Genomic DNA, 23506 nt, shown 5'->3' on the forward strand with positions numbered 1-23506 from the left:
CATGTTTTTCCTGGCCCCACAGAGCATAGTAGCTATGCTATTTCTTTCATCTTTTTGGTTTTTTGCACTATGTTTGCCTGGAAAAGAAAAGACATCAGAGAAGACCTCATTTACATACTCCAGACATAAATACCTTTCAAGGTTAGGATAAATCCTTTTCATCTTTAGCTAACGGGAATATAGTTAAAACACCCAGCATTTCATCATCTGAGATATTACATTACTTTCTTTTGTTAATTAGGAACTAGGCAAAGTCCTAATTTGACTTTAAATAAAGGAAATGTGGACATTTTTTGCCTAAGTAAAATACTCTCAAGCCTTTTTAAAGCATCATCTGATTAATTTCAGTAGAAAGAGATTCTATAACCAATATAGCAAAATAGTTATCATCTACAAATGTATACTTTCATTTTTTCTTTCTTAAGGAAGATGTGATTTGCCTTTAGTTGAGCATTTTCAATGCAATCTTGTGAAATACTGAATCCTGAAATTGTCATTGGATTCATTACTAGAGAAAAAGTTGGCATTACTGATTTGTGGGTGTTTGCATTCTTAATTCTGCATTTTATGCTGAATATTACTTTCCAGTGTTTATGTCAGATAAGTGTGCCTATTCCAATGCACGCAAAAGTACGAAGAATTTCATCATTAAAGCAAAGGCATATTTTGTATTCTGCAGCAAATAACAGGTAGTTGCTGCAGAGCAAAGAATGATATGATCATCTTTTCACATTATTTCTTAGAGACACGAGAACCTCTTCAGTGAGCAATGATATGAGGATCTGGAACTTCATTTTTACCTTGATGTTAGTTTTTCAGCATAATTTTCCCTAGGCAGCATCACCATATAAACTTACCATTTAAATTACGTCCTCTTTTGATTGTGTAAACCTTCCCAGGGATTGTTTGTTTAAGAAACATTCAAACCTTTGACGAGAAAATTTTAACATTTCTGGCTTTTTGATTGCCAATTGCCTGCTTGAATAGCACCCTCTTTGTCTATACAATAGGAATTTACATATCATGAGAAAAATCATGAATCCTAAAGGGGAAATAGTGCAAATAAATTGAACTGTCATATAGAAGCAAACTATTTGCCTTATGCAGAAGTAGTCAGGAGTATCCTGACAAAGGAAAAAAGATGTAAAAACCACTCCTGAATTTTTAAAAATAGAGAGAGAAAAATCTCATAATTTGTAAAAACACATATTGTTTTCACCTAGCTGCATTACCATTTGAAATCTTTTGGTGTTGCCTTCAGGGGAGGCAACGGCGACCTGGTTCACAAGGAGCAGCACGGCAGCCCGGCCTAGTCTGGGCTACTCGGGCTAACGACACACGCTGGCACCAATGTGGTGGACGGTCGAAAGTGTTTATTATCTTATCTCAAGGGTTTAAATAGTCTTGGGGGACTTTGCTACGTCGGTTGGGGTTGGTAGGGTCTCTAGGGTTAGTCAGGAGTGGAAAACTACTGGGTTAGGTGTGGTTACATGTTCTGGGGGTGGTAGATAACATGTTGCAGGGTGAAGGGGGGAAGGGTCTTTCTTTCCGTCACATCCCGAGATCTTCCGTTCGCCTGTCCCTATCGACTACATCTTGGCTACTTTTTTAAGAAAAACAATTTTTGAAAAGACCAAAATATTACAGAATGTTAAGTGAAACTGAATGTTATTTTGATTTCCTTTTAATGCCCATAATTATCATTTTAGTTGTGTCGTCAAGTGAATATGTTCTGATTTCCTTGGCTTTTTCATCATCTCAAGTAATTTTTTTTTGTACTCCTTCTAATTTTCAGTTTATTAAGAATCTCAAATAGTACTAGAAAGATAGCAAGTGATTGCTATTATAAAAATATGCTTTGCATGGCCTAAAGAGGGTAGAAAATATTTTACAGTGCAAAATATTCATGTTCTTACCTATATCACAATGGCAACACATGGAGGAGTATCAAATCACGTGTTTCAATATCAGTTGTTAGAAGGAGATGTTCTCAAATGTTTTATCCTTATGGATTCCAAAATTTACTATATATTATAAGCTATTTTAATAATTTTGTATTTAGCATAGTCAAAATATTTGTGATGCTCTCAACAAAGATTTTTTTACTATGCAGTATCACCTACCATTCCATTAGTTATGTTTCAGTATTTACACATTTCTCTCTAAAACAGTTTCCATGTCCATGATGATATTGAAAATACTAATAGCAATCTAAGATAGTCTGGGCTGAACTGAAAATTCAATACCAATGATCCTTTTCATGAAGACTGACCTGCCCTTACTTGTACTATTTCAGTAATGAATGACATCTTTAAAAAAGTCATGTAAGTCATGTATGATAACTGAGCAGAATTAGAGAAAAACTAAAGGTGTTTTTTGGTTTTTTTTTTTTTTTTGGTGGTTTTTTTGTTTTTGGTTGTGGGTTTTTTTGCAAATACTTGTGTGTCTGTTGGACAACATATCTGTGTGTTTGGTGTTAAATACCTCTATGTACATGTGCATGCAAACAGGCTGTGTTGATGTAAAACTTGAACACAGCCACAGAGTAGATTTGGAGGGCACTGTCTTTAAGTAGGATGCCCACAATACCCGTAGGTTGGATACTATGTAAAGATTCTTCACCCAGAGGATGGTTGGGCACTGGAACAGGCTCACCAAGGAAGTGGTCACAGCACCAGCCTGCCAGAGCTCAAGAAGGGTTTGGACAATGCTCTCAGGCACATGGTGTGACTTTTGGGGTAGTCCTGTGCGAGAGTTGGACTTGATGATTCTGACAGGTCCCTTCTAAATCAAGAGATTCTGTCTGTGATTCTACGTCCAAACAAAGAGACGTTGGGAATGTGTAAATAAATAAGCCCTAATGGTTTTAGGTGTGCGCTTAGAAAGTATCTACAGCTATGGTTGACTCTTGCTTTTCCCCTGAGGGTTCTAAGGGCATGATAGTACTTCCTTCTAGCATTGAGCATTATAGCAAGCAAGAATTCAACAACCAAATTAAGTAGTAACTCTTCCACATAATCACTAAGGAGTGCATGGAAGCTGACACCACTCTCATCCAAAATCTACTACATTCAAGAGGTGCTAAACAAATGATAAAATAATCAAAGTTTATCCAAACAATTCTCTAGGATGCACCATATATATGTGACACTAAAGCATCCTCAGCATTGATGCTGGGTCTCATGGTAAACTCTAAGGGAATGCTGAGGTGTTGTTCACTTAAAAACTCAAGTCCACTCTAAGGTTGCTAAGTACAGATCTAGAAGAGAGAAATTTAATCTCATACTTGTGTAGAGTCTGTCCCCAAAGTACTCTTCCCTTTAAACTTCTCTGAAGAAAAGAAAAATTTAAATGCAGCACAGGAGTCAGTATCTTTAACTTAAAGCCCTCTTTCTGAAGGGAATTGTATAACTGAAGTTTCTGAAATATCCTTAGGGTAGAGCTATGAGGAGGCATCCAGAATCCAGAAGGTTATGCATAGGTCACATCTACAGATGTTTTTTCAAAAGTATGGCACCTCAGAATAAAATTGGATTTTAATATTTGAATAGAATATAGAGACCTAAGAAAATTAACTACATATATTTTGGTACTGGGAACATTTTTAGTCCTTTTAAATAATGTATTAAACAATTTTTAATTAATATAAACATTAATTTATGGCAAATAATACTTACCTGGATTCATATGTACACTACTGAAAAAAAATCCAGACGTCGTTCTAAAGACTTTCAAAGGTGTTTTAAAGTTACATGCAAAGAGAAACTATTTTTAATTGATGTCAATATTTTTCTCCAAAATTAATTAAAGGAATATTATTTCTACCATTCTGAACAAAATGTCATATTTAATTAACTTGTATGCTTAATATTTGCATATCAGGCACAGATCAAAGTAGATGTGCAGTTAAGATTATGGGTGAGGAACTCGGTTCCTCTCAGCAGACTTGAACAGGATTGCTGGATGGTGTTGGATGGCTGCTTACAGTTTTGCAAATGAGTCAAATCAGCAGAACTCTTACTTGCAGTAATAGCACACTCATGGAGCACAGAGGGGAGGGAAGTCAATTAATTATTGTGTCTATCACAGCATATTTCTGTCTCAGAGGTAAATAGTTGAGCCGAGATAGTATAGTCAATGCATAACAGTTGGTGTCTTTGCTGATGCTGGCTGTTTTGCCATACTTGCACTATTACCATCCTCGTTCTTCTGGGTTGTACAAGGAGGTTAAAAGTGTGTGCTCAGTATGGCCAGTACATGTTAATTCAATTAAAGGTCAATGAAACATTAAGTTGCTGCATCAATATCCTACTTTCAGGTCTTTGATGTTCCACATGATCTAATAATGGGTGGGGAAAAAATACTAGGAAGTCCTTCTCATTTCTTCCTTCTTCTCATCCTAAAACTGCTAACAGAATTCAAAAATGCTAACAGAATTCAAAAATGCCCTAAATATGTCCGCAATTTCAGACTTTAAAAAAGAAAGAAACCTTATATTTTGAAAGGAGTCTCTGTTGTAGTATATGTGCTTTGTTCTGAATGTTTTACTCCCTTATTTGCTGATACAGTTTGTCTTTTGTTGTGATGAAAGAGCTGTAGCTACTTCTTCCTGCAAAAAGTAGAAATGAGAAGTTTCCCTGGAAGTTTCTGAATTGGTTTATTACTTTTAATTGAACAGAGTACTTTTAGAGAAAGTTGAGGATCATCTAAATTGAGAGTTGTAATCTTTGGTCCAATAGTATGTTTCTCTTTAAGTTAACAGTGCTTACTTTGTGAATCAGAAACTGTTAAAGTCGTATCACTAAAAAACAATGTGCATTTCGCATTATTAATGTCCATGTGTGCTGGTGAGCTACATGTTCAAAGCAGGATATCCTTAAACTCTTCCATGTTTTACACTCACAGGTATAACAGAAGAGTTGTATCTGGTTGATTTTGTGGTTTAATGCATGAAAAGTAAGAGTAAGAGCTGTTGATTTGTTTCTAGCCTTTGGAAGGACAGTAGATTTAAGAAACTGACCCTGAACATAAATTAGTACTTGTCTCTCTCCTGAAATGTTGTGGTCAAGAGCCAGAATTTGCATTTCTAGATCATATAAACCTTAAGATAAGTGGAATTGCATTACTGGACTGAAAATTACAATACAAATCAAAAATCATTGTACTCATTTTTTTGTGCATACAAGATACAAGCAAGAATAGTTCTTTTATGATTCTAACAGTTTAAATTATCGCTTATATACGTTATTCAGGAGAAAATAGAAGAACAGAAATTGTAGCTGAAGGGCCAAGTACTGCCTTTATTTCCTCTAATGTATATTAAAACAAATTTTTTTTCTGCATAAGAGGCAAAATGATGCTTTGAGAAATGAATTTATTTCCTTTTATTGCAGTGCTTTGAAAGTTTTCTTCTTTGGCTGCATGTAACCTTAACAAAATGAGTAACAAACTCTGCCATATCCGAAGTCTTGTCCTTCATGCTTTACCTCACATACAATTCTCTTTTCTTGCAGCTATTTTATTCATCAGATTAGGTCTTGTCATCTTTGCAATTCACACAACAGGAAATCAATAATTAATTATGGATAGGTAAAGCAGTGCCTCACTGATTGCCTAAAACATCCAAGACTTGCACTTTATCAAACCACCAGGGATAATTCCTTGCTGTTTCTCACTTGAATAGATCTGGCAAGTAATTAGCACTTATCTCTCCCTCATCGTGTATCTCTTCATAGCTAAAATCAAGGGTTGAGGTGTAAAATTAAGGTGGAAGATCTGTGATTAGAAGATGATAAAAATACACATCAAAAAGTGCATTTAAATAAAAAGTCACCAAGGCTATCTGTGTTATTTTGAAAGAAAAAAAAAATGGATGATACTCTCAGAACAATATAATACCCCTTGTACTGCAATGGAAGAGCAAAACAGGGAGAGAAAATATTGTAGATTATTTTGAGGTGGAATGCTGCCAGTGGGAGAATAATACCATTGCTTTCAGAGAAGCCGAGATGGAGGCTAGGAGGTATGTATCTCATTTTGAAAAAAATTAGTTTAACCATCGATTCTGAAAATGTCACTTCAAAGAGCCTACAGAAAACTTAATAATCCTCAGCCAGTGCCAGACAGTTTTGCTGCAGTTAATGATTGTCTGACTAGGAGCTCTTTTTTAAGCCTCATGCTGCCCTAAATACGTATTTCAATATCTGTTTGTCTTTCGGCTTCTTAAGCAATTGAACTTCTGCTGGGTCTGGGATGCAGAAATGGTCACTTGTAAGTAAAAGCCATTTGTACACTGAAATTCAGAGGAAGAAGATGAGAAGCGCTGAGGTTGAGCCCACTGCATCGGAGAAGAGACAGAAGTACTGTGTGTGTCACACAGCTGCACCAGCTGTGGAGCAACACAGCAGCCCCAGCATCTGGCACTGGGACAGGGGACTGAGGGTGCCTGGGAGAGCTGGCTGCTCCTGTGGAGCTCTGCCACCTGCCCAGCCTGGTCCTTCCCTGCCAGGCCCTGCTGCAGCTGTGCTTTGCCTTGGCTCAAGCGACAGAAGTACTGTGTGTGTCACACAGCTGCACCAGCTGTGGAGCAACACAGCAGCCCCAGCATCTGGCACTGGGACAGGGGACTGAGGGTGCCTGGGAGAGCTGGCTGCTCCTGTGGAGCTCTGCCACCTGCCCAGCCTGGTCCTTCCCTGCCAGGCCCTGCTGCAGCTGTGCTTTGCCTTGGCTCAAGCGATGGCACTGCTTCCATGGGGCGCTCAGCAGTCTCCATCCTCTCCCCCCAGTTAGGTCTGTGCAGAGGGGGAGGGAGTGGCCTTCCTTAGGGGCTCACACCAGGGTGGTACTCTCAGCATGACCTTTAACCAACAAACAACTGTCTTCATCATCATCATGAAAAGGCATGGGAAGCAAGCTGTGCTTTCCTTTAACCATTTTGTCTAATTTCTCATCCTGTCACCAACTCCCGCTCTTTTATCCAAATTAATGTAATAATATAAAGCCCTGAAACTTGATGAATTTCTCTTCTAAAAATAATCTTCCGGCTTCTGTAAGTTGTGGAAATAAGACTATAAGCACAAATAGTAAAATCCTCAAATTAAGATGAGATTCAGTGATGCATGTCTTCACTTTGAGTCTGTTGACTTTGGGTGCTTGGTTCATAACTGTTTGAAAAAGGAGGGGAAACACGACACTTGGAGTCAGTAGCCATTCTGGAGCCATTGACATTACTCCAGAATTAAGGATTTAAACCAAACAGACATGTAAGCTGGAAGAACACCAGGATCTTCCAAGATCAGTCTGTTCTCTTGAACAATATATCTTGATTTACCTCTTTGGAAGGAAAAGATAAAATCCTACAAATAAAAATACTCATTAGAATTGTTGGGTAACTGATGGCAGTAAAATAATGTTTATAAGTAATACATTGTAAATCACATCAAGGCCCAGGAATTCATTTCTCGTTTTGAGTTTTTCTGGAAACAACACAAGCAAATACAGAAAGAACAATACTTTAAGGAGTCATTTACTATTAATAGGATTTGACAGAGTAAATTCAATTTGAATTTGTAAATTCAAAGAAAAAATTTAAAAACACCTTTGGGTTTAAATTAGATAGTCAATTTAAAACTAGTTAGTTTGTTTTTCAGGAGTTTCTAGAGTTTTTGAAGCTGTAAGAATTTAGTTGAAATCTCTCTTCCGAAGTAAATACTCTTCAAGTTCAAAGGCAGGGGCTTTTTGAGAGAACGGTTGTCTCGCCATCTCTTCCTCAGCAGCTCACATTTCCTTCTCACCCCCTCCACTGACACACAGGTCCTGTTGGTGGGGACTACTTTTGCTTCCTCCCTTACCGCCACGGGGCTGGCTTTGTATCTTTTTTGAGAAACATTGGGAAATGTATTTATTCTTTCTCTTTTATTAAAACAAAATAATATGATCCCAGATTGTTAACTGTAATAATAAGTAAGGGTGGTTGTTGGTGATCGTAAAAAACGCATTATTTTGGAAATCCTATGTGAGAGGTCGGTGAGATATTTACATGGATCACCCCAGCCTTGTGACTGTTTCAGATGTCTCACCACAGTCCAGTCATACACGTTATTTTCATATGGCAATGTATGTAGATTATTTGATCCAGTTGTAATTTCTGCTTTGTCCTATTAGAGTTGTGACAGCAAATTCCCACTGCAGAATTGCCCAGACCTATGTAAGTCTGATGAGCCTTGACTTAATTCACAAAAAGATTTATCTTTTGCTGTAGATGGCGTCACACTGGTGCACACCAGTCGGGATGTTTCATTTAACCTGACATTGGTGCTTTGGTTTGTGAAGGAAGCAGCACCAGCAGCTCAGAGCAGTGTCTGGCTGAGTTTCAAAGCGAGTAGACCCTACTTACATACTTACAGGCACTTTGCCTTGTTGCTGTGTCACCTACTTCTAACACCAGAGTGAGTCTAGTTATTGATCCCTGCAAGAAGTTGTCTATCAAAACTTTACATTTCTACAGCTTATAACTACTACAAGAACAGTTACTACTTCAAGTAATATCCTGGGACCAGTAAAAAGTGTCTTATGGATAAGGAAGTAGGATGACAAAGCAAGTCTGGTCCTGTGTGCTTTGAATTGTCTATAAAATGTTTATTAAATTAGGTTCAGAGAGGATCAGACCTGAAGCAAGAAGTAACATGCTGGCAATGTTTTAAATTTCAGGAAGGCAAGGCACAACATCATCTATAGCTTTTCAGGCTTTAGCTCTTTTTTTATTGGATTTTTTGCATCATTTTAATTTTTTCTCTCTAGTAGGAATTTTCAATTTACAGGAAGTTGCTCTTCTCTGCTCCTGGCAATGTTCAAACGCCTGTGGCTAGGAGTCAGAGCAGACTCAGCATTGAAAGATACTGAGCCATCACACAGCCATCATACATTGTACAGTTTGTCTAGAGCACTCAGTGCTTTTCAAGTCAGTGTCTTCTTATATGTCCTAGTTTAGGGCAAATTTGGGGAAAACCCTCTGAAAGGAGCCCCCAGGGAATAAACCCCCACGGCCCCTCCCCACCCACCTGGTTCGGGAAAAAATTTCCTCTGAGAGAGAAGTGGAAAAGAACCTGTTTATTCAACGAACAAAGCACTCCCCAGCACCAAAACAATTAACAACACTAGATGACAACAAAACTCTTTCACCCCTCTGAAGAGATGAACAAATCCAGAAAGTCTTTCCTGGGAGTGGTCGCCCGGGTCTGGACGCTGGGGATTGCTCTCCAGCACTGGGGATGGCTGCTGCAGATCACCAAATGCAGGCTCCTGGTGTTCCTTGGTGTTTCCCAGATCCCAGTCCAGAGCAGGGTGGATGGTATTTAGGAAGAGGAAAGGAAAAAGCAACAGTCCAGGGAAAGAATTGGACTGCTTAGCTAACCTAACTAGGAAGCAAAGGCAAGAGCAGAAGCAAGCAAAGCAAGCAAGAAGGCAAAGCAAGCAAGCCAAGCAAGCAAGCAAGCAAAGCAAGAGCCAGCCAGCCAGCCCTAGCCTTTTCTAGACAGCAGACCATGGGGGGAGGTGAACCAGATGATAACAAGGCAAAACAAACCTTCACTTTCAGAGTCAGTTCTGAAAGCACAGAACATAATATCAAACGTAAACAGAACACACAATTGGAGATGCAAACACCATAACGTCACCTTAGGACATTATAGAATCAGCATAATCAGTCAGAGGATAGGGCTTGTTTTCACTTTTGCTGCATGGCTATTAGCACATGGACTCTTGTGGGATTTCTTTCTGAGTGGATGCTGTGAGGTATCCAGGTTAGGCACCATACCATTCCTGACTCCTGGACGTTCCTTGGCCACCTCACTCCTCTATTGTCAGCGAAGTCCTCAGGCAGGAGCTCTGGTTCCCTGTTGGGTCAATGTGTTGTCAGTTCCCATCAGGACTTAATTCAGTCTTCACAATGTTGCTGTACTACAAGAGAGAAAATGGTGTGTCTGATATCATCCACCTCCACAAATCTTCTCAAATCAAAGACTCCACTACCAGTGATTTCTGAAAATTCGAAATTCTTACAAACGCAATAGAAATCTGATTCCCATTTTGCCCTTACATTTTAAACACAAAGAGAATATCAAGGAAAGAAAAGGAAATAAATATCAAGGAAACAAATTATATTTTCATGAGACGTATGCAATAGGTGTTTGGTGCAATAAGATTAGTCATCCTGACAAAATAATTATTTTCACATAGGCCTGATGAAAATGATTTATTTTCAAAATTACTAAGAATTGAGCAGGGAGATAATGAACCTGTTCCCCCCTTAAGCCCAGTAAAAAGTGTTCAGAGAGACTACAATATCATTTCTATTTTCTATAGCGATCATCCAACTCCCATCCCAATTTTAATCCTGCAGCTTGTCCAAGAGGATGATGTCAAAACACATTACTTAAATCAAACTTTAACATTTGGAATTTATGAAGTATAATGGATATATTCAGTATAGTCAAAATGTAAACAAATGCCCAGTAGAAGATGTGTTGAAAGGATGTATAATAGTAATTCTGTGCTCTGGTTGTTCTCTGTCCTCCCGTAGTGTGCAGTTACCACCTATTAATTTTTAAAATACATTTAAAATTACATTTAACCAATAGATCCATTCTGTAACAGAATTGCATTTAATTGCTTTCCAATTTGTCAAATCCTTTTGTCTTGCTCTTCCTCTCCTAGATCACATTTGTGGCTAGTAAATTGGTTTCTTAAATTCAGCCTCACATACTTTGGTCTTGAGTTAGCTTTCTTCTCTGCAGGACACTGATGTATACTGTACCTTTAAGTACCCAAATCAATTTAATTAAATTTCATTACAGGCAGTAGACCTGAAACAAACTAATAAAAACAGCCATCATGTCAGGTGGTATTTATCTAGCCATTAAATTGAAAATACCCGCTTTAGGCTCTTAAAAATTAGTTTCAATATTTAATACTAATAGCTTTTAGAATTGTTAATGGGTATAGTTTTAACAAATTTGTTACAAACTGTTTACCTTTACAAGGAAAGTAGTTTGTTCCTTGCAGCAGAAGGGAGCTAAAGATAAGTAACTTGAAAATAGTATTAGGGTTTTGAAATACCGTGAGGTCTGGGACCTGCCCACAGTCTGTTGAAAAACACTGTGAAAGTTGTCATACAGTGATAGGAGTATGCCTTGTTTAGTTAAAGGCAATGCCAAGTCAGTACTAAACTTGTCTTAGAGTTTGATGTTTGCCCCACTTGTCTTATTGAACTGTTTTAGCTTGCCAACTTGAGAGTTTTTAGCAGAGTTTTTATTTAAAGACCTCATTATAGGCACTATTGTTACCAGAGAGAAAAATGAAAATTTGCAGGGAAGAGGAGAAAACCTCCACTGCAGAAAAGATTGCTAGTGCCCCAGAGAAGCTCTCCTTGCTGCTCAGGCACCTCACAGTGCTGTGTCTGAGGAAGCAATGTTGACAAAAACCTGTCGATGTCCTGCACAGCCGAACTGGTGCCATGTGCCATTCCTGCAGAGTCTGTGTGATGGTGCAGGTCTCAAGGACTGTTTTCATTTACTTCCCATTAGAACCATGCTGCAGGTATTAATGTATACAATACCCATGGAAGGAAGGGGAAGACTCTTGTCACTTTCTTCTGAACAATATTTTACTTGAGGGAAACAAGAATGCAAAAGGAGAATATACTTGGCCATGTATGTATCCAGATCCACAGAACTGGAAACATTCTACCCTGCTCTATGAAAGCATGGTTGATGTCTCTTCTTTTGCAGGCAGAGAGTAATGAATAGTGCATCCCTTTTCTCTTTGTCAGATCTAAAGTCTGCCCTCTTCATAGCTTCCCCTTCTTCCGTCTGGTTAAAAGAAAATTTATTTTTAAGAGAAATTAATTCTACTGTAGAAAACTACAAAAGCAGGAGATATAGCCACCTTTCTTGTAAAAAATCCTTAACCCCAGAGAAGGAGAAAGAAGAACCATTTTTCTTCATCAGAATAAAGGCATGGGCTGCTTACATGTTTGCTCCTTCAGTTTCATAAGAGAGAAATGAATTCACAAGTTACTGTCAACCAGAGACAAAAACTTAAGCCTGTATGTGTTACTTGTAGTCTTGGATAAGATTATTGGACTTAAGCTATTCATTATAGCTCTAACTATAAACTATTATGTCTTCTTTAAAATACATGTATTTTATATATATGTACATATAATGTATAGTAATTTCCAATTTGATTTAAGAAGTTAGGGCTTCACAGATTTTTTTCTTCCATTATCATGAACCCTCCCTCTAGCTTGGAGGATGTGGTTTGTGTAGAAACTTCTTTTTGGAGACAGGATATAGATTGGAAATGTTGTATCTAGAAAATTTTGGTTTAAGGAAGTGGTCAAAGATCAACTTTTTTTTTTCAAGTAACTCTTACTATTTTTTATTAATTAACAAGATTTCTCCCTTATATTTTCTTATATGACTGTGATTAAATACAAGGTGCAGTTCAGTGAAGTGTCCTAAGCATGAGTGATAGAGGACAAACAGTCACTGCTGACTCCAGGGAAATCCTGACTGTACTGTAAAAGCCATAGCCCAGACCTCATTTTTGCCTTTGAAATTGCAACTGAGATAGACCCCTGTTTGTACAAATGCATTGCATGAGGAATACAGTCATTCAGCACCCATATCTAGGTGTCACCTCTGGCTGTCCTAATTTGTTTATAGAATTTCCCTCTACAAGAAGTGTATCTTCTGTCTCCTGCTGTGTCACAGTGTTGCTGAGTTCTCTTTTCTGAGAGTCTTGTGGAAAGGGGATTTTCAACCCATCTTCTTCTAAGAGCCAGATGCCCATGGTTTTTATGGATAAAATGAAGTCAGATAGATACCTTGAGCAAAGGCATTTTGCTGGATGCGTGGAATTCATTGCTGGATGTTTGGGATTCATTGCTGGATGTGTGGGATTCATTGCTGGATGTCTGGAATAGCTGAGTTAGGGGATGTTACTACCCCAACCATGAATTATTCTTCTGTGAGCAAGAGGAAAATCCCAACTGGTTTTTGGTAATGTTTTATTATGTTTAATTTTTTTCATTGCAAAACTTTTGTTTAGCACCTTGCCTGGTGCTTGACTCGATTTTCACTGAGCCCAAGAGAAAGTGGGTATTGTTAAAACTGTGTGAGACTGGGAAATCTCAATGTTACTGATTTAGATTTAACATTAAGCACCGATAAAGACAATTGCACTCTCTCAATACTGAAGACATTTTAAATGTTGTCATCTAATAAGAACACTATAAGAAGTCAGTTTATGCTCTCATGACAGTTTCAGACTATATGTTATACATTTCTAAAAATGCAAACTACATTATTTTGGATTATTGCATTATGTTATGTTCAAGAAATAAAACATGAATTATTTAAACTTTCCTTTTTTATTTTTGAACTAGCTGTTTCTAGTATTTGTATTGTTTTCTTGCATTTTTTTAATATGTCACCATGAACATAGTTTTAAATAGAAGGAATAGAATTTCATTCAATATGCCTTGAAGAAAACTGGAACAAGGAAAATGCATTGATTCTTTTTCTCTCCTGTGTGAGCAAAAGGGCAGTTAGTATAACTAAGCTGAATAGATGTGCAGTCTGATCATCCTGGAACTTCCCAATCTACTTACTCCAAAACCTCCCTATAAAATGGAAAATATTTCAAGCCAGAATGCTATTTGCAATGTGAAAATAGAGGTTTGGAAAAAAAGGCAGAGCTATTAAACAAACAGCCTAAAACAGTGTTAGTAATTTGAGTCTTTCTGAGATGTGTTATTTTATAGAACTTGCTACATTTATTTTTAATCTTGCTGTGTCAGTACAGTCAGCACATCCTATCCTGTACCACTAACTATATTTACCATGCAGTGGCAGGAAGAAGACAGCAGTCTGCTGGTGTATCTGTAGTGAAAACACCAGAGAAAAATACCCTGCTTAAAGCAGGGAACCATGTGGCGTTTTCACTGACCGTTGTCTCGATTCTTGGTGTTGCAGGATGGATGGTCACAGTATCACTTCGTAGCCTCATCTTCAACAATAGAAAGGGATCGGCAAAGACCGTACTCCTCCTCCCGCACGCCCTCCATCTCTCCCGTGCGCATGTCTCCAAACAACCGCTCAGGTAAGGCCCGGCCAAAGCAAAGCCAGAGGTAAAAATCCCATCAACGCCATCTCCCCTGACGTCTGGATTTGTTGTTCACTCTGGTGGAAGGGCACAAAGTGTATTCTTTACTGTCACCAAATTACCTGTTCAAAATAGGATTGTTTTTTTTTTCATTAGCACCTGGTAAAGTTTTACAGAAGAAAGATTATTCTGTAATGTTTTGTCATAAATTCTCCCAAAATGTTTTCTTGATGGGGATTGCCTGTCTAGATCTCAGGGCAATGGCATCCATTGGTAGCATTAGGAAATTCTGTTGCTCACTTTGCTAGTCATGAAAGGCACTATGTGGTTTATAACCATTTTGCACACTTAGCAGAATTTTAAAAACCCATATTACATTTTTTGTCAGCTTTTATTCTGGGTATGTGTGTATACATATGCATATGTAATTTCACAGATTTGTCTACACATCTTCCTAACATTGATAGCATATTTACACCAGCTATTATCAATTCTATATGATCTGCACAATGAACTAATGTAAGTATCTCAACAAATGCCATAGTGCAAATTAATTTTTCTATCTAGAAATCGGGTAATCACTCCCTCACTTTACTCTAAGGTAAAACATACCTTCATTAGATAAAGCCATTCCCAGTGAAAAATGTTCAAGATAAACAGAGTCCACTGTCAGTCTTTCAGTGGCCTTTCTTCTGCTTGTTCAATCAAATGCTGTCATTCCATAGGTACACCAAGAGTTTAGTATTAAAATTGCCAAATGTATTATTACCATTATGCCATAGTTTGTTTTTTATAAAATTATTTTGTTAATTTTCTAGAAGCTGCATCTTAGTCCTGCAGAACAACAACTGAGGAGATGCGAAAATGTAGCCATAAGTACAGTGAGAGATGCTATTCTGTTTTTTAAATCTGCTATTACACAAGTTCATAAAGGGCTCTTGTTCCTTTTTTTCTTCTCTAAAATCTCATCTTGACTGTAAATGCGAGGTACTTGAAATGTCTAGCCCTGAGATCCTAGTTCGGTCTCTTGCCAGAACCATCCTCTCACTTCTGTTACTCTGAATTTTGGATTAAATTTTACTCCCATCCTCAGTTATTGTAAGACTGGAAAAGCACAAATAATAGTGGTTGTTTCTGAAGGAAGAAGAGCTCATGTCATTACATACCAGTCAACTCAAAGTCAGTCTAGAAAATTGCTGGAACAAATAATCAGAACCTGAATAGCTCAAAGGTAGTAGGAACATAAGATATTACTTAACTCTAGGACTATCTATTTCTACATAATAACATATGTTGCTGTATGTCTGGTAGTCTTCATATCAAATGCAAGCATTGATTCAATACCAATTGCTCTTATTAAATCCATCTGAATTCCTACTACAAGAATTTGCAGAAAGAAAAGTCAGTAAGTACAATATACTATGATCAGTAAGAGTCTTTCAGACAACATTTTTATGGAAAAGCCTAAGGCTAGCTATTCAGCAGTTCAGAAAACATCCTGTGTGGTAAATAAAAGTCTTACTGAAAACCATTCACAAGGAAAGGGTATTGTTTATTGCCAAAATGGCAGAATGCTGTGCTTAGAGCCTCACTTGGGTCCAGTACTCTTCAGTAGTTTTAGCAATGACCCAGATAATATGCAAAAGTTATCTATTACCTTTGTGGGTGACATAAACCTGGAAGAAACTCATGTTGTCTGATGGGCATTATGGAAATTCAAAGTGATCCTGAGAAATTGGAGGTAATGTTCAAAGGAAAGAAAAAAAAAAAAATTTAAAAATAAGTTATAAGAAGAATGTCTGACTAGGTGATATTTCCTAATTTCCAAAGTTATTTAGAAATTATCTGGGGATTTTTGTCAGCTGCACACGTGAATTGGAAGGTGGAAAAATTAGGATATGAAAACATACTGAATGAACTGTAATTGTTTAACTCAAGTAAAAGCGATATGAGATGGAGACACTGGGAAGAGGTATACAGCAAGTCTTCAAGCATGTAACAGCCAGCTGTGAAGAGGAATGGTGTGAACTTTTTCTGCTTTCACAGTAGACGAATGGAAATAATGAGCAGCAAGGAGTCAGACATTTCCTAGCAGTGAGGAAAGAAATCACTGGAACAGACTGTTCAGAGCAGTTACATGAGCTCTGTCATTACAGATTTTAAATTCCAGATTAAAATCTGTCAAGAATTATGTTGGTATACTGGATCCTACCTTGGGGTAAAGAATTGAACTAAATAACTCATACCATTCCATCCATCCCTAGGACTGGGTGATAACAGGCTTTTCTGTGTCCTTCAAGAATTAGAGCAAAAAAAAAAATGACATCAATTTTCAGTCTAATATCAACCAAAGTCTTCATCTGTGCTTCCAGTAAAAATTCTAAAAGAGGCTGCTTCTGCATTTTAATGCTTCCCAGAAAGTAGTTTTCCTCTCATGGGAAAAGCGAGGGAATTCCCACAGGGAACAGAGAGAGAAGATTTTATCTGTATCAGTCAATTTTGTTCAAAACATCAGAGTGTTTATAACCATTGCCAGAGTACATGGAACAAAATGTGTCTTTCTGCTACCAGCTTTTTCAAGGTTTGCATTCTAGCCTGCTCCCTGTTAGACTCAAGCTGCCATTAGCTGATTTGGTAGTTTGACATCATGTTTCTTTATATCTGCCGGATTATCAGCTTTAGATTTACATCACTATCGGCAAACAGTTTAAAAACAATCTCCAATTCTAATGGCTTCATAAGAAAGAACATCTGTCATGCATTTGCTCTGTAAATTCAGAGGCCAGGGCCAGCAAAACCAATTGAAGCAGAATTCAACATCACTTGTGCTTCCCTACTCCATAGTTGAGTACTAGTACTTCACTGTTGCTCAACTAAAAAATGACATACATAATTTAGAGATGATGGAAGATATACCTCAAGGTCAAGCTCCACAAAGTGTTTTAAATTTTTTATTTTTTTTTCTTTTCCTTGTTCTTGAACAAAGACATTGTTACTGGTTTTGAGCTTCTTTTTACATATTAAATACCTGGGTAGAGGCAGGGAAGTGAATGGAGGTAAGCACCAGCACTTTAGTAATGTTTGTACCACTGTGCCCTTACGTGGCTCTGGGGAGCTCTGCCACTCACCCCGTGCTCCTTCTCCTGCCCTCCACAACAGGAAAAGTGCACTTTATTTACCAATACCTAAATATATTGTAATTAGTTTACTTGAAAGCCATTATTTTTTTCCTTTGCTTTTTTTCCTTTTCTGAAGCATTGCAAGATCTGAGGTTTCATGATCAGTCCCAATGATCACCTCCACATTCTCCAGTGTGTGAGACCTGAGTATAAACCCCAGTTCTCTTTTTTGTTACCTGTACTTTCTTCCTTTTAGCTGTACCATGAGTGTAGGGGATGAAGGATTTAGTTTTAATAAAAATAGCTTAAAGTAGCAGTTGTTGCTTTAATGGCAGTTATTCACACATATAGATACTTCAAGACAGAGGAATTATTTGAGTTACCTTAATTGTTAGGCATTCTTTGATAAATGTTTTCTAGGGAAAAAAAAGGCTTTCTTTTCCCCCCTTTTCCATTCAAATAATTTAATTGGTTTGTTTATTTTCAAGAGAAAAGGGAAGAAAACAATTTTATAAGGGTTTTTCCTATACAGTTGAAAGTTAACAGTCTTTTCAATGGAAATAAAGTAACTATTTTGAGGAAAAAATGGAAGTGCCCATACTAGAAAGTTTTGACAAGTTAAAGAAACTGAAAAGCAAAAGGAGGAAAAAAAAATACTGTTGTATTTTTTTTTCTTAAAAGCAATCATCTTAGATGTTGGATGTAAGTAAAAAGAAATTTAACATTCAGAAGTAAAATTATGTTTGCAGTTGGTTGTCCAATGAATACATTTGCCTTCCCCTTGAAATAACAGCATCTCTTCTTTTCCTCCATAATATGCTAGGGTTTCTTCAGTCAGCTTCCTGTTAGAGAACTAACAGATACAAACTTTACTGAAATGCTTACTCAAGAGTTAAACCCTACATTCAGTCATATATGTTTAAAAAAAGAAAAAATCCATTTTTGTTATCTAGCAAGTGCCCCAGCCTCACCTCGGGAAATGATCAGCTTAAAAGAAAGAAAAACAGACTATGAATCAACTGGAACTAACGCCACTTACCATGGAAGTAAGGGAGAACACACTTCTAGGAAAGACACCATGACAGGTGAGATTTTGCTTGCTTAGCTTATATAAAAACCAGCTGTGATAGAACACAGATTTTATAGGATTGTCTGGGCTTGCTGCACTGTGGAAGAGTCAACCTGCTTTGGTTAATTCCCAAGTTTTAGCCACCTTGAGTAATACAACTGAAGATATATTTGAATGAATACAAGACTATGTGAAAATGGTTTGTGAACAGCATGGTTCTTCACAGAAGAAAGGTTCTAACTAAAATTTTGTATGTCTTTTTCAATTTTACGTTTATTTTAATTTCAGAAGGAAGTTGGTTGATCACTTTGAATTAACTGGTATATTTGAGCATGTGCGATGCTCCCTAAGATCTCTCTTTTGCAGGGAATGTTCTCCAGGATGAGTTGCCTTATTTTGTATGTCAGTATTCATTGGAAATTTGTGGCTCTTTGTAAAGTTTATCTATGTTACTTTCGTAGAGGGGCTAATTTAAATGCAGTAATTTTCTGTGTATGTTGTAGCATCTGTTGCAGGTTTCTCTGAAGGCCTCTCTTCCCCAGTGAGCTTATTAATCTCATAGCATTTCAGTAATTAGGAAATTTTGAGTGCTTTTCCCAGGGCTATACCTCTTCCTGAATTCTCTTGCAAAATACATGTTGGTCTCCATCACCATTGTACAGGCAACCCTAATCATTATTGAACTTTTTGTCACTTTTATACAGTACCAAGCATCACAGCCTTCTCTTCTAATGCTGCCTCAGGGCAGGCAAAAAATCACAGTGAGAAGTCTGAATGCCTGTTACCTTCTCCCATGCCTTCTGTAGAGGTCTTGCTCAGAGGCAGAGTGGGTTGCTCACCAGGAACATGGTGACTCAGCGTCAGTCCATCCATAAGATCCATCTTTCAAGTCTGTATTCAGGATATGAAGATACTCACACTGTATCTACTATGTTATATGTGATTGTGTAATCAAAACCTAAAGAGCTGCCTTAGAACTTGTGTGAAAATGCAATATAGAATGTTAATTTGCCTGAAGGTGAAAATCTGAAGAGAAGAATGACAGTCAAGAGCATTTGGAATCCACAGAAATTAGTAGTGTCCTGAATGACTTCTGTGGGGTACTACGGGAAAATGCGGAAGATTCAGTCAAGGTACTGCATTTTATGTGTCTGTAATGTTTTGAGTGTTTCACAGTCACTACACAAGCTACTTTTCTGTAACAGTTCAGTGGGCCCTTACTTGGCTGATTGTGAAGGACAGCACCATTTGTTAACCGTTTTGTCAGGGATCCATAAAGGGTGAATCTCAGGAATAAGAGCATCAGGCTGAAAAAGAAAAAGCAGAAACAGTAGTATTTTGTTCTAACTGTATATGTAAATTCAGATTAGCAAATTTTATCATAAAGTTCACCAAAATACAGTGTCTCCATGCTGAAAATTTGGGTTTCCTTGCATATAGTCTTGTCTCTCTCCGCACATTAAAAAGATGGGCTTTTCTTTTTCCACACCCCTTTTCATTTTCTTTTTTTACTGTGGTGTTTTTCTTCTCTGATTCCTACTTCCCTTATTTCCTTTCTCTCGCAGTAAAATTTTCAGATTGTGAGGTTTGTACTGCCTCAGCAACCTTTACTCTACTTTGATTTTTCCATTGTGTTTTCCTCATGATATTGTCTTGTATTTTGACTATTTCTGTCAATTATTTGGGTGGGCTTTTAGTAAGGAAATTTGAAACTCTTAGCATCATGCTTAGCTATCAATAGTCTGTCAAGCTCCTGAGCTCAGTGAGGGGAAAAAAATCAAATCAAATTCAAATCAAAAAGTGTAGTATTTCACAGTCATACATGACCAATGTACAAATAAATATGTAATTAACAGGTAACTTTCTGTCTTTCAGATCACCAAATCTCTAAGCTCAAATTAAGCACCATTATAAGAACAAAAAGAAAATGACAGAAGGAGTCTTGCCCATCAACATTCAATATGGAATTTGTGTAACTTAATTGTAGCTTATTAAATAATAAATATTTTATTTTAAAAAACATATAAAGTCAGTATTTGTGATTTTGCGAGACATTTTGACTTTGCTTGAATGGCCTAATATAAGTTCATGTAGCAAGTTTCTTGCGATGCCTGCGTTTCATTTTGTGCATCAGACAGTGCATTGTAGCCGATACATCCACATGGATGGGACTTAGATGAAGGTTTTCTCAGGTCCCACCTGGCACACACATATTTTGATCTGCTCTTCTACTTTTGTGCCAAGCTGATGTATTACACAAAGCTTTCTTTGACTTACGGATTTTACACAGAGTGTAGAGCCTCAGCTGTAGTCCTAATTTATCCATGATTGTCTCCATGCTCTCCAAAGCTCTTCTCAGTTTGTAGTTTAAAAATTTTATGACCTTTGGGCTGGGACTAAAATGAAGGTTTTTTGATGGATTTTTGAAGTAGGAATGTTGGCTTCCTGCCATCCTGAGGATTTGTCAGGAAACCTCTGGGGAAAATGGAGAATCTATGAAGTAAACAGTTTGGCTGAAGATGATAACTTATATTGATTTCACGAGGATAGATAAAAAAAGACGCACAGTATCAAAGTTTTCATTGCCCTCTTCACAGGTTTATGATGCCTTTAATATGTACTGTCCTTTTTCTCTGCTCTGTAGAAAATAATAACCAATTATAAAATTTTGTCACTTAAAGTATATTTTTAAGACAAAAACTATTATATTCCATTTAGGAAAACAGGAACTGTAAATGCACAAGATAATGTTATTTATGGCATGGTGTTTTCCTTCAGAACAGGGAAGATAAGATTCCTGTGTACCATCATGGGCCTCTTTCTTTTTTTTTCTCTTTCTTTTACTTTTTTAGTTCCCTCACTGAACTAATATGTACATCATTGTCAACATACTGTGTCTTCTCTTCCAACAGAAGAAAAAACTTCAGATTAATTTATTTTTCATTTGGTTGTGGAGAATCAATCAAGAATACTTTTGTTATTTAAAATTACTGGCAGGTCCATGCATATTTGGAACACAAAAAAAACCATCAGGCGTTACAGCTGCTCAGGTTTATTATTATTATTATTATTATTATTATTATTATTATTATTATTATTATTATTATTACTACTTTCAGAAACAATAATGCTCTGTAATCTTTTCTTGTGCCCTCAACCTCATTTTTCACTGTGCAGGAAGGTGGCAGTTGTAGTGACAGGTAATGGTCTCTGTTACCTAAGATTTTTGAGGTATAGAAGCATTTTCCTTTACTGTGTTGAACTAAATTATTTTAAATGGAGACCTGCTGCTAATAGCAGAAAAAGCAGATTTTGTGATACCAGATGAGGATGACTACCTGTCCAGCTGAGCTGTGCTCTCTTACTATCAGTTTGTGTTCCTGAGGGCAAAAGGCTAGCATCTTGTTATTCCAAAGTACCTGTAAATGTGTTCAGAATAAGCACTTCCAAAATCTGAAAGCCGAATGTTAAACCATGAATCAAGTGACTGGGATATATGAGGATGAATTTGGTCAATGACAGCTTTGTCACGTAAACCACTAAATAACATAATTTTCATTTTTTCTCATATTTAAAGAAAACTGCTATAGGGAACTATGTGACTTTTTTTTTTTTTTTTAACCAGTATCACCTAGAAGACTGAACAGAAGGGAGAAAGAAAGGTGCTTTTCTGTAATGTCCTGTATGCAATTGAACCACAAAGTACTGCAGGTTGATCATAGTATTCATTTTAGAATACTCACAATTTTGCCTGCCAGAAAGTGACTCTTCGGTATTATCATATACTGATGTTTGGAGACCGCATAAAATACACACATAAACACACATGCTGATTGCTTCTCTGTTAATTTAATTTTCATCTAGTTCTCACATCTCTGTGAAGAAATACGGCTGCAGAAATATCTCTGTTTCTTACTCCTTTCACTCCTTTCCCTTCTCTTGCTATTTTTATTTTTAAAAATATTTCATTGACTTATCTTTCTGATTGTTTTACAGTTTTATTATTATCATTAATGTACAATATTGTCAGGAACAATCGGATATTAACCACACAATATCTGTCCATTCATCTAGCTCATTCTCTCCTTTCTTGTATATTTGTCCTCTACTTTTGGACAGCAAGAGTCAACTGCTGACTGAAACATGGCAGAGTGGGAATGGAGTTCCCAGGGATTCCAGCTGCATGTTCAGAAGCAGGCACTGAAGCAGGGTTGCATTCACTGCTAGCAGCTACATTGCTTGACTTACATTTCTTCCAGAATCAGAATTACCTCAACATCCAAGCTAGCCTTAGCCAAGATTTCTTATTCTTGAACTCCTGGCATTTATTTTCAAGCATTTTATGTCTCATTGTTTTTATTGCTTTAAGAAAATATTACTAAGGGTTTGAGGGGTTTTTGGTTTTTTTTTTTCATTTTAAACTTCTGAATTTGTATCCCCATCACTGCAATGAAATCAGCAAGACAGGATTTGCAACTATTTTCATAAGCTGAAACTATCCGTTTTCCATCGCGGAATGCATGATGCAAGACACCGTAAAATTGCAGTCTGGTATGTGACATTTGTGAGCACATCAGTGCAAATGTCGCAGTAGTGCACTGGACAGCTACACACCAACCCTGAACTATTTCTCGGTTCATAATAGTCATGGCTAATAGCAGCACATATGTACCACATCTTTTTATATATCAATATGGAAAGGTCATGACCTCCTTCCTAATGTCCAATTGCCTGAAGGAACAACATACAAATTAGCATATGTCTAGTTTGTTATTTTTCATGAGATTCTTCATAATACCCTCAGATTATAGTTGCACCTTGTACCAGTCTTTTGCTCTTGACATCGAACAACAACGAACAGCATTGACCTGTCTGAACTCAGTACTTGTATGCATGAAACTTCAAACCCACTTAGCTTGGCACATATATTCATAAAAGCAAAATGGTTACAAGAAGTTCTTCCTCCATCTGTGACAGTCTGGTACATTGAATGCCACTTTAATATTTTTTTCAAAAACTAGGACTTTACAAAATGGATATCTGAAACACTTGAGTATCTTTAGATCTTGAGAAGAGGAATTTATATTAATGAAACTTCTTCTGGCATTTTGTGGGACAAGCAAGGAAATCAGAAAAACAGCATTAAAAAGAT

The 23506-nt window shown here is 37.1% G+C and overlaps 1 protein-coding gene across 10 annotated transcripts in view; it reads left to right on the top strand.

Annotated features, from left to right (window-relative positions):
- Positions 1-23506, top strand: part of CTNND2 (catenin delta 2) — a 667938-nt gene that overhangs the window by 637317 nt on the left and 7115 nt on the right. For 8 of the 10 annotated variants that reach the window (XM_072924306.1, XM_072924308.1, XM_072924309.1 and 5 more), the window contains 2 exons: positions 14037-14163; positions 18239-18370. In XM_072924306.1, the coding sequence (XP_072780407.1) occupies positions 14037-14163; positions 18239-18370 (259 nt within the window). Of the gene's footprint in view, positions 1-14036; positions 14164-18238; positions 18371-19372; positions 20383-23506 lie in introns of those variants that run through there. The other 2 variants (XM_072924314.1, XM_072924313.1) reach the window with 2 other exon arrangements.

The sequence above is a fragment of the Taeniopygia guttata genome, chromosome 2 (assembly GCF_048771995.1).
Source record: "Taeniopygia guttata chromosome 2, bTaeGut7.mat, whole genome shotgun sequence".
NCBI classification, from domain to species: domain Eukaryota; kingdom Metazoa; phylum Chordata; class Aves; order Passeriformes; family Estrildidae; genus Taeniopygia; species Taeniopygia guttata.